This window comes from Daphnia pulex, chromosome 5, assembly GCF_021134715.1.
Source record: "Daphnia pulex isolate KAP4 chromosome 5, ASM2113471v1".
NCBI classification, from domain to species: Eukaryota; Metazoa; Arthropoda; class Branchiopoda; order Diplostraca; family Daphniidae; genus Daphnia; species Daphnia pulex.
The window spans coordinates 8,461,885-8,476,758 of record NC_060021.1 but is presented as its reverse complement, the minus strand read 5'-3'; the positions used below and the strand labels follow the sequence as shown (position 1 = coordinate 8,476,758).

General features: G+C 39.7%; 4 protein-coding genes across 14 annotated transcripts; 2 read left to right on the top strand and 2 right to left on the bottom strand.

Annotated features, from left to right (window-relative positions):
* The first annotated feature begins 6,705 nt into the window (after nucleotides 1-6,705).
* Nucleotides 6,706-8,103, top strand: LOC124194214 (xyloside xylosyltransferase 1-like). Its single transcript, XM_046588289.1, has 2 exons — nucleotides 6,706-7,264; nucleotides 7,324-8,103. The coding sequence occupies exons 1-2, from the start codon at nucleotides 6,770-6,772 to the stop codon at nucleotides 8,005-8,007; spliced, it is 1,179 nt and encodes a 392-aa protein (XP_046444245.1). The 5' UTR covers nucleotides 6,706-6,769; the 3' UTR covers nucleotides 8,008-8,103.
* LOC124194211 (WD repeat-containing protein WRAP73-like) lies at nucleotides 8,045-10,218 on the bottom strand. Of its 3 annotated transcripts, none has more exons than XM_046588276.1 (8): nucleotides 10,081-10,218; nucleotides 9,598-9,774; nucleotides 9,345-9,527; nucleotides 9,092-9,268; nucleotides 8,813-9,028; nucleotides 8,645-8,756; nucleotides 8,390-8,578; nucleotides 8,045-8,332 (listed from the first exon to the last, which is right to left on the bottom strand). In XM_046588276.1, exons 2-8 carry the CDS (start codon nucleotides 9,748-9,750, stop codon nucleotides 8,118-8,120), a joined length of 1,245 nt encoding a protein of 414 aa, XP_046444232.1. In that variant the 5' UTR covers nucleotides 9,751-9,774; nucleotides 10,081-10,218; the 3' UTR covers nucleotides 8,045-8,117. The 3 variants fall into 3 exon arrangements, with proteins under 3 accessions (XP_046444232.1, XP_046444231.1, XP_046444233.1); XM_046588275.1 differs by having other exon boundaries at nucleotides 9,598-9,811; nucleotides 10,081-10,213; XM_046588277.1 differs by having other exon boundaries at nucleotides 9,598-9,811; nucleotides 9,893-10,096.
* On the top strand, nucleotides 10,106-12,487 carry LOC124194213 (upstream stimulatory factor 2-like). 5 transcript variants are annotated; one of them, XM_046588287.1, is made up of 9 exons: nucleotides 10,106-10,247; nucleotides 10,391-10,489; nucleotides 10,593-10,660; nucleotides 10,864-10,997; nucleotides 11,078-11,200; nucleotides 11,263-11,423; nucleotides 11,489-11,635; nucleotides 11,697-11,828; nucleotides 11,934-12,487. In XM_046588287.1, the coding sequence occupies exons 3-9, from the start codon at nucleotides 10,629-10,631 to the stop codon at nucleotides 12,111-12,113; spliced, it is 909 nt and encodes a 302-aa protein (XP_046444243.1). In that variant the 5' UTR covers nucleotides 10,106-10,247; nucleotides 10,391-10,489; nucleotides 10,593-10,628; the 3' UTR covers nucleotides 12,114-12,487. The 5 variants fall into 5 exon arrangements, with proteins under 5 accessions (XP_046444243.1, XP_046444240.1, XP_046444244.1 ...); XM_046588284.1 differs by having other exon boundaries at nucleotides 11,931-12,487; XM_046588288.1 differs by having other exon boundaries at nucleotides 10,391-10,557; nucleotides 10,626-10,660.
* On the bottom strand, nucleotides 12,375-14,734 carry LOC124194212 (kelch domain-containing protein 3-like). 5 transcript variants are annotated; one of them, XM_046588280.1, is made up of 12 exons: nucleotides 14,570-14,734; nucleotides 14,435-14,503; nucleotides 14,119-14,230; nucleotides 13,948-14,054; nucleotides 13,630-13,881; nucleotides 13,462-13,566; nucleotides 13,290-13,398; nucleotides 13,134-13,220; nucleotides 12,951-13,059; nucleotides 12,762-12,877; nucleotides 12,620-12,698; nucleotides 12,375-12,532 (listed from the first exon to the last, which is right to left on the bottom strand). In XM_046588280.1, exons 2-12 carry the CDS (start codon nucleotides 14,471-14,473, stop codon nucleotides 12,469-12,471), a joined length of 1,179 nt encoding a protein of 392 aa, XP_046444236.1. In that variant the 5' UTR covers nucleotides 14,474-14,503; nucleotides 14,570-14,734; the 3' UTR covers nucleotides 12,375-12,468. The 5 variants fall into 5 exon arrangements, with proteins under 5 accessions (XP_046444236.1, XP_046444234.1, XP_046444235.1 ...); XM_046588278.1 differs by having other exon boundaries at nucleotides 14,435-14,482; XM_046588279.1 differs by having other exon boundaries at nucleotides 14,435-14,479; nucleotides 14,570-14,733.
* Nucleotides 14,735-14,874: the final 140 nt, after the last annotated feature.

Below are 14,874 nucleotides of genomic sequence, written 5' to 3'. Positions count from 1 at the left end.
TGGTTCCGCACGGAAAGAGAGAGAGTGTGGTTGTCTGTGTGCATTCTGTACAAATCTACACGGGAGAAATAACAAACCGGGTTGTGTGAGTCAGCCTCAGCCATAAAGAGTATTGTAGAGGCCTAACCCCCAGCTCACCCCATATCGTTTTGGCCGTGAACAAACATCAGCAGCAGAGTCCGAAAAACCTTCACCCCCCTCTTATACATGTACGTTTTGAGCCTCTCCCTCTTTTATAATACAAATAGGAGCGTATGCTCTTACATGTACCTCCACTGTATAGAGACATAAAAACACAATATTGTATTAGAAAAAGTCAAATACGGTAGAGGGTCTATACTCTTTCGCTCGAGTTCATACTGGATATCTCATTATACCTTTTCTATTTAACATGACGTGTGTGTGTACAGGCCAGGACGACATGGATCAAATCCAAAACTCAATCGCTCTTTTCTTTCTAAAAAAAATGAGCGACGTCGTCATCACTTCCGTTCTGTCTTCTGCAATATACTGATGCATCTTCGTTATTTTCAGTCGCGGGGACTCGTGGTGGTTACATCTAATATACACCCCCTGCGTCTATAATACAGCGATATATTCTTCTCTTATAATATATTAGCAGGCTAGCTATGCTGGGCTATAACATATACAGAAGTTGGGTCCTTATAAAACTAGGGCCGAGCTCAAGTTCCGGCCTTTTGCTGTATCATCCGGAGTCGATCGGTTGGCTATATATACATATACTGTTGTGTGCTTACATGATCGATCATAGTGTCGCCTCCTCACTCACTAGCCCTTTTTCGCTCTCGTTTATTTCGTTTTGAATTTCAACCTCCCTCCCTTCGCCCCTCTTATATCATTCTGTGTACGCATGCGAGAGAGATGAAGCGAATCGGCCAGTGTTTCCCTTTTTCTTTTTTTATATGCACAGAGCACACGGGGTTATTATGTGTTACACAGTACTACGTAGACGTATAGGGATTCTCCGGACACTATCAATAACCGACTGCACACTCCCGGAGCTACTTTCCCTTCTTTGACTCACCCCCCACCGCCCACTCTCTCTCTCCCTTCAGTGTTATCTGTTATGCAGTTCCCATCCTGGGAAAAAGTATCGCACTATAGAAAGAGTTTAAAAAAAAAATGGAGATTAAAAGAATGTTATGTGATGGATATTAATGACGGCCGTCATTTTCGTTGACATGGTTATTACACGTATCCGTGTTTATATGTTGCGCTTGATGCCCTTCAACCGTCGATAATATAAACTGAATGGTGATTAATGTTATCAATTGAATAAGCTCGAGCCTCCCCTTTAAATGTCCGTGCTGCAGTATTGTGTATGCCATTCCAATTCATTCGCTGTTTAATGGAGCGCCAATTTCAATCATTTCATTCAACGGATAATACGGAGGGGAGAGGGCGGAAAGTAAAAGGGCGTCTCCACACTTACTGACATATTTATAGATATTTTTTAAATAATTTTTAAAAGGACAAATTATTAGAGTTATGGGTCATAAGAAACCAATGACTTACAACACTTTCCAACAGAGAGATTGAGACGCAGATGAGCAGCAGCAAATGAGCCGAAAAACGATTAAATTAATTAATTTGTTATTTCTTGTCAAAATTTAAATTTCTTGTGGGGCCCTAGCCTTGCCTCTTGCCACGATAGAGTTGGCCGTATTACGTCAAAACACGACGCCAAACTACCGTGACTCATTCACAACAACATCCACCACACTAAGACAATCAGCGATGTCTTACATAATGACGCTCCCCCCCCTCCAGTTTTCTAACAAGTCGAAACGACGTGCCGGGTCTATAAAAAGCGCCTGGCATTTGCTACTTAGTAGCGCACTTTAGATACAATTATTACCGCATCTTCTTCTCTTTTCCCTGGGCCCCTCCTCTCCCGTCATTTTGACGATCGTGAATCTAAACAATTATGCCTCGGAACGACTTGCAAGCCCGCGGCTGTGATGGATCAACCGTTGATTAAGGATCGTTAAACATCCCCAGCACGGGCGGCACGCGCTTCCTTGTCCGTCTCTATTTATTTTTCTTCCTTTTGTCTTTCACCATTTTTATTCTAAAGAAAAATTTCGAAAGAGAACGAATACATTAAAATACTATCGAAATTTTGGCGCGCGCATCAAAGAAGCGCCTGGATTATTATAAGCGCAACCGACCGTCGCGTGACGACCAGCCAGTGGCGATTGGCGTGACACGGGCCGATAAAACCCCCCCCCCCCCATCACGGAAAAGAAAAAATTCCCTTTCATCCGTCTCGGTTTATTCGTGTGTCTGTGCAACACTTTCTCTCTTTTTCCCGCCAGTGCGTGAGTCGCTCCCGTCAATTCCCCGTACACACGGCGTCCCGTCGTGACAGTTCCGCGTTCCGAGCTCCTTCGGACATCATCAGCACGCTGACATAACCATAAAACGGGCACGTACTTCACTATTTGACACACAACACACACACACACACACACAGCTAATCACTAACAAAAAGAAAAAGGTACATCTCTAGCGTAGAGTGTAAACACGGCGGATATTCGGGAGTTACAAAAATAAAAGGCAACAGCAAGTCCTGATTGAAACGGGGAAAAAAAGGTCAGGTCCCGAAGAAATAACGATGCGTGTTTTACTCTGTAAAAGCGTCTATATAGATTTGATGGAGTCGCATCAAATATATATATATAACACACAACCGGTGTATAGTGTCTATTATATACGTTACATAGAGGAGAGAACAAGCCGTAGACGTACACAACAAAGAGAAATAGAGAATAAGTCGGGATTTCTCTCTCTCTGACAATAGAACATATTGAGCTGACACGGAGATTTGTTCTCTCTCCCCTCTCTTCTAGCTGGTGCGTATTTTCCTTCTCCTGCCAAAGACTTTATCGACAAGGAGACCTTCTATTCGACTGCAAATAAAGCTTAACTCTCTCAGACATGTTTTAGACTCTATACGATGTAGAGAGCGATGGGAATATTTAGTACACAGCCGATTACAATCAGCCTATCTGCTGTTGGAGGGGAGAAGAGTTGGTTGGGGCTTGTCAGGTTGTGTAGTAGTATCGAACCCACATATTCTCCCTCGCTCTTTGCTCTCTTCTGTGCTTCTTTCCCATCCAGCAGTGGAATCTAATTAGTACAATGAAGCTCCTAGTCCTTGATTGGGAGTTGAGGGGAGGGAAAAGAGCGTCAGGAGAGAGCGACAGGAGTGAAGGGGTGGTGTCCATGATCCCGGCAAGCAGTGGCGCTAATCTATCCTTGACGAGAACCGAAACTATAGTCAATTGCCTGTCTTGCATACATCTTGACGATCCGGATGGATGGATGGATGTATATACCAGAGTCCAACAGGGTGGTGGTCCCATCCGGTAGTTCCCTATACTCCCAGCGACCAAACACAAAAGCGGAAAAGACACGATGGAAAATCCCTTTTTCTTAAATGTTCTTTATAGACTCGATAATGACGCACTACTTCGGGAGCCTCTCTGGCTGTTACATAGTCGATTGCTTGTTTGTTCTCTCCTCTTCTCCGGCCTACTCTCTAGTTATACCATCGTCGGATCTAGTCTTATTCTTCCAGTGTTGTTTATCTTATTCTTGTACCACTACACGACAACTGCGACGAGGCCGTTCCCACTCCAACAACTCTCGGCCGCACCGAAAACTCTCCTCCACCTCTTCGGAGGGCTAATTACGGAGGAGGTACTACAAAGTTGGCTGTTGCGCGGAGAGGGGTGGTTTGCCGGAATAAACTATATACTAGAGGAACTAAGAATATGCTCGAAAGAGAAGAAGAAGAAGAAGAGCTTCGGCAGACACGGCGGGATGTTTTCTAATAAGTCTTTTTTTTCGGCTGGGTTGTCACGACAACGACGGCTTCGTATAGACGTTATAATAATGGGCATAACTGAAAGTTTTCGCCTCCGCATCTTTCTATTCGGGCGATGACAGTCATCGTAACTTTCACATCATCTTATCTTATTACAGCCTCCAAATGCTGTCGATAACACACAGTATGTCTTGTATATTTTCCTTTATTAAATAATATGCGCTGAACCAATTACGTTTGCTTGGATTATGTTTCGACACTAGACGCCGGTTGACATTAGAAACCACCAAACAACAAAGGTGATTTGCACGTCGTGTACCCATCATGTGCCACCGCATTCGTCAGACGGATTAGTAGCGGATAAACACTGTCTATACTTGTACTACATCAAGGTGATGTTCTCTGCTCTGACTGAATCCGTACAAGAATATAAATGCAATGGATATATTATACCGCACATACTATATAGATGCAGGCGCGTTCGTATAAAAGCGGTACAAGATATATAACATCATGTACATAGCCAGCAACGTGATCGAAATAAAGTCTACGAGTGCTCTATATACAGGAAATACAATATTCAAACGCATTTGAATTTTAATGTCAGAAGCCCTAACGAAGTTTGAGCTGAGCTCTTTCACTGCTATTTCCCCATTTTCTTTTCCCGGGGTTGCGTACTATATTCACGTATTATTATCTCTGACTGTAGATCTGTGTGACACACAAGCGCGGATGTGATGTACTACTAGCTCTCCGACACGGAAGTGATCAACAACACACCGAAAAGTCTTATCTCTTTCATATTCTTCCTGCTCCCCCTCACTTGGTCGATCCTGCTGTCGCCATCCCCCCCCTCTCTCTTTTTACACTGGATGAATACGTAATTTGCTTTGCTGGGGAGGGAGGTTGAAAGGGAGGGTGTATATAGATAGAGGGCAGAGATCTGCGCGGGATTCTCGAACGACATGTAGACGGGAGGGCACGCAGCAGCTATCGCACGCACGAATTACGGAGCAATAGTCACCTGTGAAAGAGCAGGCCAGTAGATATACGCAGTGAATATATTGATGACGAGATGTCAAAGTGGATCTCATTCCGTCTAGTAACTAAGTGATTAAAACTCGTCGGCCAAGCGTAACTAAATCGTCGCATCATATATGTGCGTGATGTGTGCAGCAGTGATGACACAAACACATCCGTCACAATAATATTCAATGCGCCCACGTAACCCGGGCCGAGATCAAACATTTGCGCAATTCAGAAAATAATTATTACGGCTTAATCTATATTATGGATGGAGGACGTCATCTTTAGCTGTATTGATTCTCTGTCGTGATCCCTATCTCTAACGAGTCTCTTCTCATATAATTCAAAAACCGCTAAAATTCACATCAAATATAAAAGATTGTAAATGCTGCTGGCAAATTAATATGAAGTGATCTTAGTTGTCGGCTTAATCAAAATTTGGTTTGAGATCACTTGATGCTTCATGACTATTACCGCGTATTACTTTAGATGATTCACCAGAGTTTATGGAATCAGCCAAATAAATGTTGGTTTCCACCCGACCGACCCAAATCAGTCTACACATGTAAACTTGAGTAAAATAGTAAAATTCTGTCACCAAAAAATAACTCGGATAACTCAAAACGAGGAGGTGCCGGTGAGGCTTGGTCAACAAATTGTCTTGTTGAACTTTGCTTGAAGTGTTCAAAGTTGAAATATTTTCAAATGTGATGGTTTACCCACAGAAAAAGTTGTGAGGTAAAAAACAAAACAAGCCTGATCTGAAGTCGTACAACAAATGGGATTTTTAGTGAACCCTGACTGAGAAAAACAAAAACGGAGAGAGAAAACAGTTGCAGTCAACAACCGTCTAGCTCAGGAAGAAACGTACTCCGTGACTACTTAACGATTTAAAATCAACCCCACCAAAAATTGTCAAAAAGGAAGAATAGAGATCAATTTTGTCCTACCTTAGTGCCTGGGAAATACAGCCAGGCATCCACAAGTCCATCGCTGAAGAGTTAAATTGCACCAGGATAAGATATAAAGGGTGTCCTCGTGAATACACCCACATTCACATGGGCGTACACGAGGACATTTAAAGAAAGGGGGAAAAGAGAAATCCGTAACTCGATTGACATCGGTAGTTTTGCTAATGCAATGGGATACTGTGTATCTAAATGAAAAAAGAAAATGGGTTACGAATAAATATTGATAGAAACAACAAGTCAGGAAAAGTTGAAAATGAGACACTGGGTAAACCCTAATTATTAATAAATGGGAGAATGAAAGGTGTATACATGTAATACACTGCATTGATGCAGGTAATGCAGCAATGCATGCAATTAAAATATCTAGTAGGTCACAGGTCAATTTTAAATTAAAGGAAATCATTACCCAAGCGATGATCCTGAGATTGTTGCTAATGACAGGTTTAACACCTGCACAAGAAAAACTTGCATATTGTGTGGAACCTTATGATGGCTGGCTCTGGCCTCAAATCTGCAAAAAAGAAAAATGTTAGGTTACAAACTGCTATGCATCGAAATTCGAAAGGGCAATTAAAAATGATAAATGCTAGTCAGGAAAGTTCTCACATTTCACAAATTAATTTGAATTAAACCAGGGTCATAATGATTTTTTATATGATTCACAGATTCACTTGATCTACTGTCCCGACTGCTAATGCACGAATGAATAAGGTTGGCGTGAAATTTTGAAAATAAACCATGGTCTATGAGTACCATGAATAAACTAGTAAAATTTGCAAGTTGGTGCCAAAAAATAACTCGAAAATCAAAATAACATGGCATTAGAGCCACTACAATCATCGTAGGCAATGCTGTTTGTAGGTGGAGCCACCATATTCCTGTGGTTATGTAGGATGGTTGATTTGCTTATTGTGATTCTATGCCCAAATCAATCCATCTATTTCTTTTCCTGCTTGCTACATGTTCTTTTTTAGTTTGCTTGTATTATAACGAAATCGAGAAGAATGTGAGTCGAAGATTTGGGCCCCATTTGTTGGGCTCTAATCTTCGAAACTTGCGCTCAAGTGAAGATATCTCGGGATTGACAGGTGCAGTGCTCAACAATGTCACGCCCTCAGCATCTGTTCAACATGGCGATGAATACCAGAATAACTCTGCCCTTACTTACTACAGTGCCAATACCAAGAATGCCAATGTTTCGTCGACGGAAGCCATTCATCTTGCTGTGATTTTCTGTAATGTTGGACAAAAGGCTGCTCTAAAATGGAATTTCAAAAAAATGACTCGTTCACTCATCAAACTCTGCTCCAAAAACATTGCTTTGCATTTTCATTTGGTAACTGATCCAAGTAGCTGGGAAATAGCCAAAGAGATTATTCATAATGAATCAAAGAAAACTCAAACCAATATCCAAGTAAGATCTTATGTGAACTTTGTTAGAGGTTTTTTTAATGTTGTTTCTTCTCCTTTCAGGTATCAGCCTATTTTATAGACACTTTTGTCAAGCAATTTGTCACTACTGTTCAAGTGCTTCAGCAATATTTTAGTGTTAAGCAAGGGACTTATTACAGTCAAGCACTGTTCTATGTATCTGTGCAACTACCAGATTTGATCCCTTCTGATGTTACCAGACTCATATTTGTGGATGTGGATACAGAGTTCCGGGACAGCGTTGAGAAGCTCAACCAGCAATTTGAATACTTTGATGATCAGCAACTGCTTGGATTAGCCCCTGAATTGTCACCAGTTTATCGCCATATACTCTATGTTTACCGGAATCAACACAAGACTTCATTACTAGGAGAACCTAAAGGAAAAGGCTTTCCTGGCTACAATAGTGGAGTGGTGTTGATGAAATTAGACAAAATGAGGCAGTCTGTCATCTATCAGTCACTCCTCACTAATTCTTCACTAGGTAACTTGACAGACAAGTACAGCTTCAAGGGACATTTGGGTGATCAAGATTTCTACACACTTGTTGCATTGGAATATCCTCAATTATTTTATACACTCCCTTGTAACTGGAATAGGCAATTGTGCCAATGGTGGAAGTCAAAAGGCTATGATGACATATTTGATCAGTTTTATGAATGTAAAGGTTTTATCAGTTTGTATCATGGGAACTGCAACAGTCAAATTCCTGATGCCAATAATTAATTTGCCAATTCATGTCTAGCTTAACACATTTGCTCTCTACTGGTGCCATATATATATATTTCAGAAATTATACAAGATATGCTTTATCTGGTTAAATCTTTTGTTAATGACTATTTTACTTGGCACACACAGCCTACATCTTTACCAGCAATCATCAAATGTTCTCCACTAGCGGTCCAATCTGCACGATCTGCTTTTAGAGCTGAAGCAATTATATTGGTAGGTCGAAGATCCGTAATAGCACTACCCACGGGTGTCCAGGCATAGAAATTACCGTTTCCACAGACGGTAGCCAAACGAGGATCAGTATGGGACCATTTGAAACCTAGATGATATTTCATTTATGTAAAAATTTTTATGGATGAGATAAGAAAGAAAATACTTCTGATCGCGGAGCAATGCACCAGTACACTTTTAAGCGAGAAATAAGGTAATTCCCAAATCCATAATACACGGGGTCGTTGTTGATCGAAGACGGCCAAGTATCGTGCGTCAGAACTAAAGGCCAAAATAAGCTGCCCAACGGAAGATTCGCCTGGTAATGTAAAAGGTCGATCTTCAACGATTTGATCTGAGAAGAAAGAATTTTAAGAATAAGAAACTGAATTGTAGAACAACGTTTTTGAAAAGAACTCACACTTCAGTTGGTCTTCAGACTCGCAGTAAATAACGCAGGTGCTTTCGCGAATCTTGGCTGGATGATTTAACGTTGCAATAGGATTCCAAGATAAATGATTTATGAGCTTTACCTATGAGACTATAGGTATAGGAAATGGAATGAAAATAAATATTTAAAAGTTTGTACTTTAGAACCAACAGTTGCAACAGCAAGAATTTGCGCACTGGGTGACCACTCAATACTATGAATCCCAAAAAGGTTTGTTATTTCGGCTAACTGTGAGCCACTGATTAAATAAATCCCAAGCTTTCCCGAATGACTTATTCCGTCCCAGATTGCTATTTTTGAACCGTCTGGAGACCATTTCACACCACCAATATCGACGGCTGCGCAATCTATTAGCTTTGAGCATAAGATTACAACGAGGGAATTAGAGAATCAAAAAGGTAATATTTAAAAACTTACAGTGACTTGGGTCCATGTATCACATGAGTAAATGGCGACACAATCCAGAGCCATTCTTCTTTCGACAACAGCCATGTGAGTCCCTCCAACACAAAAATCTATACCTGGATTGGCCGCTTTTGGTAGATTTATATGGCAAACATTCTGATCACTAAGGGACCATATGGTTATTCTCAACTGCAATTAGCAGAAAAAGGGAATGATGCACATTTTGTAATCAACAAAAGAATTATTAATGCAGCATTGTGTCTACATGTAGTCTTGCAGTTGCAAGGACATGACGGGAAGAAGGAGCAAACTGTGCTGTAATAAGTCCAAGGCTGCCAGTCGATATTTTGCATTTCCATTCTGGTTGAGCTACTGACCACACTTCAAGTTTACCCTTTTTAATGTAGGCACTTAATAAAAGCTCTGAATCAGTGCTCCATTCTATTTGCTTGATTAAAATGTGAGCTCAAATTAAAAAATAAAACTGTTAAATGTAATTGACTGTACAATAAACCAACCTCTACAATTTCAGAGCACTGTATCACCCGAATTGGTTGAAAATCTGAAATCAGGCATACAGTAAGTCTTTGTTGATTACAAAAAGCAGCAAAGAGTCCATTTGGTGAGAATGAGAAAAGGCCATTTGACAGTCGAAACGAATGACACTCCATGAAAACTTCTGTTTTGTTTCATGCCTATATGTAATACAGGATATACAAAAACAGTGGAAAACTGCAAAAAGAAATTGCATCATGGATAAGTATAACTTTGTCATTTACTTATTACAAGTTCACAACATTAAAAAATCCATACCATGAAATTTGTAAATTATAACAGTAACACTGTCACATAAATTCACAAAAGCAAGAGGTAAGATGTAGTTGACTTTAACCGTTCAAAACGCGCACAAACACAAACAAGGAACCATGACCAACCATGAAATTTTTTTAAATAAATTTCAATGTTGTCAACAAAGCAAAGAAAAGAGCTTAAATAATTACAACTGAGCAGACGATTGTAGGCTGTAGCTGCAGGCTGTAGGGCTGTTCCTTTTGGGTGGTAGCCTGTGTATGTAGGCCTAAAAAATTCATGTGCTCTCCCTCATCGAATTGCCTACACGGCCGCTGCACCTACACGCTACACTCGTTATCTTATCACATCACACTAGGTTATTACATAATTATTACATAGCGTCATTAAGTTTCATGTGTGCGTCATATGTGACCAAATATAACCTCCAATATTAGAATCTCACAAAGAAACCCTTTCGCTTATTTTTTTTATCGACATATTGTTTTTTTTTAACTACAGATGTCTCTGAGCTGGCTTGTCTTCCCTTATAAAGTTATGGTCGAGTAAAGGGCGACGTAACCTAAAGGCTAAAATCTGATTGCAGAAGGGACTGGTCAGGTGACTTCCACTGATCCCGTGACGTTTTCATTTTCCTTCGTTCAAATTTGAAAAATATTTATCACCTCGTGGGTTTTTTTTTCATTCTTTTGTTTTCTTCTAGTTCGACTTTAACCTTGTTTTTGGACAGTAACAGGACATGGACAGCCTTGAACAAGGAATTGGGAATAGGTACGTTTTCAACCTCTTCATTTTCGATTGCATTATCGTGAGTAGTCTGTATGAGTTCTGGCTAAAAATGTTCAGCTTTCTTATTGGCTTCAAGAATTGTTTTAGCATGGCTTTGTAACATTAAGTTAACTAGGCATTGATATGTTTATAATCTGACTTCTCTCAAAACCTGATTGAGTAACTGTATTGTTGGTCTGATGTAGCCCTGACAAAGACAGTGTAGATGATCCTGAAATGTTGGTTGACAACCGAATTCTTGCCCCTGGAATCACTATAGTAGAAGAAGAAGGAACTTTGACTTCTGCTGACCTTGATGGAAATTCAGGATCAAATGAGAGTATGTTATTTAAATATTTACATTTTTTATCTGTTCATGTCTTTCTTTTATACATATTGTAATCTTATTTTGTGCATTAGATGCTGTCATGTATAGGGTAATGCAAGTTGGCTCTTCTGGTGAAATGATAGAATTACCACAAATTGTAACTGGTAATTTCACTTCTGGAACTACCCAGCCAGCACTCATAAACCCTCTCAACAGTAAATGTATTTGATATTCCATAATGGACAATAATTCATTTCTTATTTTATATTTAATTTAGCTGGCCATTCTACGCAATTCTACATTGTTGGTGCAGCACCCGACATGTTGAATACAGGTACACAACGTACGATCGCTCCCAGAGGCAGTGTTCCAGAGAGGACTATACCAGTTAGTCGCGAATCTTCTGGTTCAAGAGCAAGTGCTGTGCACGGAGAAACTGTATGTTTATTTGTCTTTAAAATTATTGTATTCACAAAAGTTTAACCTCAATTTTCTCTTCGCAGAGAGACGGCCAATTTTTCATTGTTGGAGCAGCCACAGACATGTTGACTGGAGGAACACCACGTACGATTGCTCCAAGAGGCAATGTTCCAGAAAGAAGTATCCAAAATAGTCGAGAATCTACTTCAAGCGCTGGGCATGGAGAACCTGTAAGTTGTCTTTAAAAATTATAGACGGGATAGATGTAATTTTCCTATTTGCCTTTTATAGAGAGACGACCGCCGTAGAGTAAGCCATAACGAAGTTGAACGCCGTCGAAGAGACAAAATCAACAACTGGATTCTCAAGTTGGGAAAAATCATGCCCGATTCCGTTCACAATGACGCAGGGAAAACTGGTCAGGTAACGAAGTCTATTTTTTAGTTGAAAGCTACCTATTCCTTTTTGCAAATCTTGTTAAAAAAAAAAACTCGTGTGTGTTCTGCTTGGGCGTTTTCATTGCAGCAGAGTAAAGGTGGAATCCTTTCCAAAGCGTGTGACTACATCACCGATATCCGAACTGCCAATCAGCGATTAGCTGAAGCACTTCGTCAGTCAGAGCATCACGTGGAAGAGTTGCAAGCGGAGAATGCTGCCTTGAGAAAAGAATTGGAACAGTTACACATGTCGGGAATTGGCAAAGGCTAAATCGGTATAGGTCACGACCTTTTTGTTTTTTGGGAATTTGTTTCGTTAACTTTTAAATGAATAGTGAACTTTGCGCGTGTCGTCTGTATAAATTAGGATTGAATGTTTGTTTTCATTTTATGTCGGTGAAACAAAACAAAATTTGGTTGTTTGCATTTCCCACGGTCTTCGGTAACTGTTACTCTATACCTACTGCAATGTTTTAACTTCTGAACTGACCATAGGAGAACCTCTCCCGTTTCTTAAATGAATGTAAAGTAATCGCGTTCAAATTACTTATTTGAACATATCCTTGTACAATTCAACCAGTCAAAATAAGAAGGTAAAACAAATGGTTTAATACTAGACAAATAAACTATCCAGCATTGTTTAAAGGCTTCGTTACACTATTCGGAAGAGTCATTGCTCTAATTTCGAATCTGAAAAATAAAATAAAGCATTGTCAAATAATATTATGAAACAGCTTAAGCTTAATATATTAAGCGATTATTTTTTTAAATCAATACCTAATCGACTCGGGTAAGGCTTCAACATTAAGCTTGTGCTTTATAACGTTCGTAATTGCCATTGTCTTTAACGTAGGCGCTGAAATGTAATTGAAAGAGTTAACGAGATGATAAGTATACAATAATGTTAACTGCCGCTTACCAAAATCAAGAACAAATAAATCATTGTGATCCATCAAACGGGCTTCAATAGGTTCCAATCCAGGATAGTCGTCACGTTGCTGATTTGCAGAATTCAGATTCGGATCAGGATGTGGGCTAGACAAGGACAACAGCTTCATTACATAAAACTGCTGCTAAAAGGTAAGTTAAAAAACCAAAATTTATCAACCTAGTTCCGCCGAAAAGGAAGACTCGGTCACCGATAACACAACACGATTGACGTCGCCTTGCGCATGGCCCATGACCTCTTGGTCTCACAACAGACCAACGACAATTTTCTGAAATTACAAATGAAATTCAACGTGAAATCGGTGGTATTTTTCCAGCAATCGAGGTTGAGTTCAATTCATACCAGGATCATACCGCAACAGATCGTTATAATGTTTCTGAAGAATGCCGTTAAATCCACCAAAAACAAAAAGGCTGCCCTTGTAGGTAACTAAAACAACATAGCAAAAATCGCATGTATGAGCGTCTGTTCAGGGAAATAAAACCGTATATTCCTTACATGCTGAATGGCTTCTCCTTCCAAGAGGACGAAATCCTGTTACACTAGGCCGATGCCATCGCTGCCCTCGAGTATCCAAAAACACGATTTGATCACAGTAAACTTCGTCCTAGCGGATCATTTGAGATGACTTAAAGATGTTTATAAATTTTAAGTGACTTTTTTAACTTACTCTAGAGTGATGTGGACCCGACTGGTTACCACGTCCGCCAAAGATGTACATGTAGCTGCCTATTGCTGTGGCTGAGTGGAAGTCCCGATAACTAGGTGGCTCCCCCTTAAAATGTCAAACAAATGTTAGTACGCTAAATAGGCTGCACGCACACAATAAAATATTTACTTTAATCTTCAAATGTCTCCACTCCATTTTTTTCAGATCTAACATGTGCACATCTTGAGAAAACTGGTCAGTATCTTCTTCGTACCCACCAAAAACGTACATGCAATTATTAATAACGCAAGCAGAATGCCCATCCCTGGCTCCGGGAATGTCTCCGCAAACTTTTGGTTGTGACCACATGTGATTAGTCGTATCAAAGCAGAATAATACATTGCACGCGGCTTCATCATTCCGTCCACCCCAAATAAATACCTAGACATATTAAAGTAGAACGTATTAATTAATTTAGCAATTAATTATAACATAAAACAAGCATACCAAGTCATTTTGCACAACAGCAGTATGTCCATAACGTTGATATGGTATTAAATAATACTGAGGACTACTGATATCTGGGGTTTTTACAGCATTCCATCTGTAGTTAACTGTTGACAAAAAATAATGGAAATAAAATGAAATGAAATTGTATGTTACAAATAGAAATCATACCAGTGTTCAACACATGAACATCCATGGGCCTTTTCAATTTATAATCATCACCAGTGCAGTATCCACCAAATGAGAATATTTTTTCATGTACAGCAACCGCAGCATGATTTACCTGTAAGGACGAAATATAAATTAAATGTTTAAGTTGTTGGTACTTAGTAGGTCTAATTTTTAACAAAATATTAAAGTGATTTCTAAAGTAAATAGGTAATTGTAAATTAATATGTGAAAATGATGAGTTGACATACAATTCAATATTAAGTAAACTGTGTAAATTGCTGTTAAAAGATTGCAAATGTTTAAATGTACTACTTACCCTGCGAGGACCCCCTTCTAATCGGACCGTCCACGGCATCCCTAGCTACTAATAAACACAAAATATAAACTGAAAATCACATCACCAAGAATTTGTAGTTATGAATAAGTAAGAGGATCTAGACTCTAAACTTACAAGTAAATAATGAAAAGGTTTACTGCATTTGCAAATTGTACGAAATAAGGCACATAAATGTCTTTTCAATTCAGATCTCTGTTGAGCGTCCACGAGACGAGAAAATTTATCAACATTACACACCGAGAATGAACTCGGAAGTAACAGCAGACGAAATTCATGCCCACTTCACTCATCAGGCAGGGCAGGGCCGCAGGGCGCTAGCCGGTGCCAACCCCTGGCGGATATTCTCTAAAGTAGTCTCGAAAAAATTAATTCTTGATATAAAAGAAATGATTTCATCTATAATTTTAGAAATTTTGACT

Excerpts from the sequence above, each read along its gene's own strand:
- LOC124194214 (XM_046588289.1), top strand. The coding sequence starts at position 6,770 with ATGCCCAAATCAATCCATCTATTTCTTTTCCTGCTTGCTACATGTTCT. Across the intron at positions 7,265-7,323 it reads AAACTCAAACCAATATCCAA|GTATCAGCCTATTTTATAGA; the intron begins GTAAGATCTTAT and ends TTCTCCTTTCAG.
- LOC124194211 (XM_046588276.1), bottom strand. The coding sequence starts at position 9,750 with ATGGAGTGTCATTCGTTTCGACTGTCAAATGGCCTTTTCTCATTCTCA. Across the intron at positions 9,029-9,091 it reads ATACATGGACCCAAGTCACT|CTAATAGATTGCGCAGCCGT; the intron begins GTAAGTTTTTAA and ends TTATGCTCAAAG. Across the intron at positions 8,757-8,812 it reads TTGCAACTGTTGGTTCTAAA|GTAAAGCTCATAAATCATTT; the intron begins GTACAAACTTTT and ends ATAGTCTCATAG.
- LOC124194213 (XM_046588284.1), top strand. The coding sequence starts at position 10,629 with ATGGACAGCCTTGAACAAGGAATTGGGAATAG. Across the intron at positions 11,424-11,488 it reads GTGCTGTGCACGGAGAAACT|AGAGACGGCCAATTTTTCAT; the intron begins GTATGTTTATTT and ends TTCTCTTCGCAG. Across the intron at positions 11,636-11,696 it reads GCGCTGGGCATGGAGAACCT|AGAGACGACCGCCGTAGAGT; the intron begins GTAAGTTGTCTT and ends TGCCTTTTATAG.
- LOC124194212 (XM_046588280.1), bottom strand. The coding sequence starts at position 14,473 with ATGCCGTGGACGGTCCGATTAGAAGGGGGTCCTCGCAGG. Across the intron at positions 13,567-13,629 it reads GGAGACATTTGAAGATTAAA|GGGGAGCCACCTAGTTATCG; the intron begins GTAAATATTTTA and ends TGACATTTTAAG. Across the intron at positions 13,221-13,289 it reads AAGGAGAAGCCATTCAGCAT|TTACCTACAAGGGCAGCCTT; the intron begins GTAAGGAATATA and ends ATGTTGTTTTAG.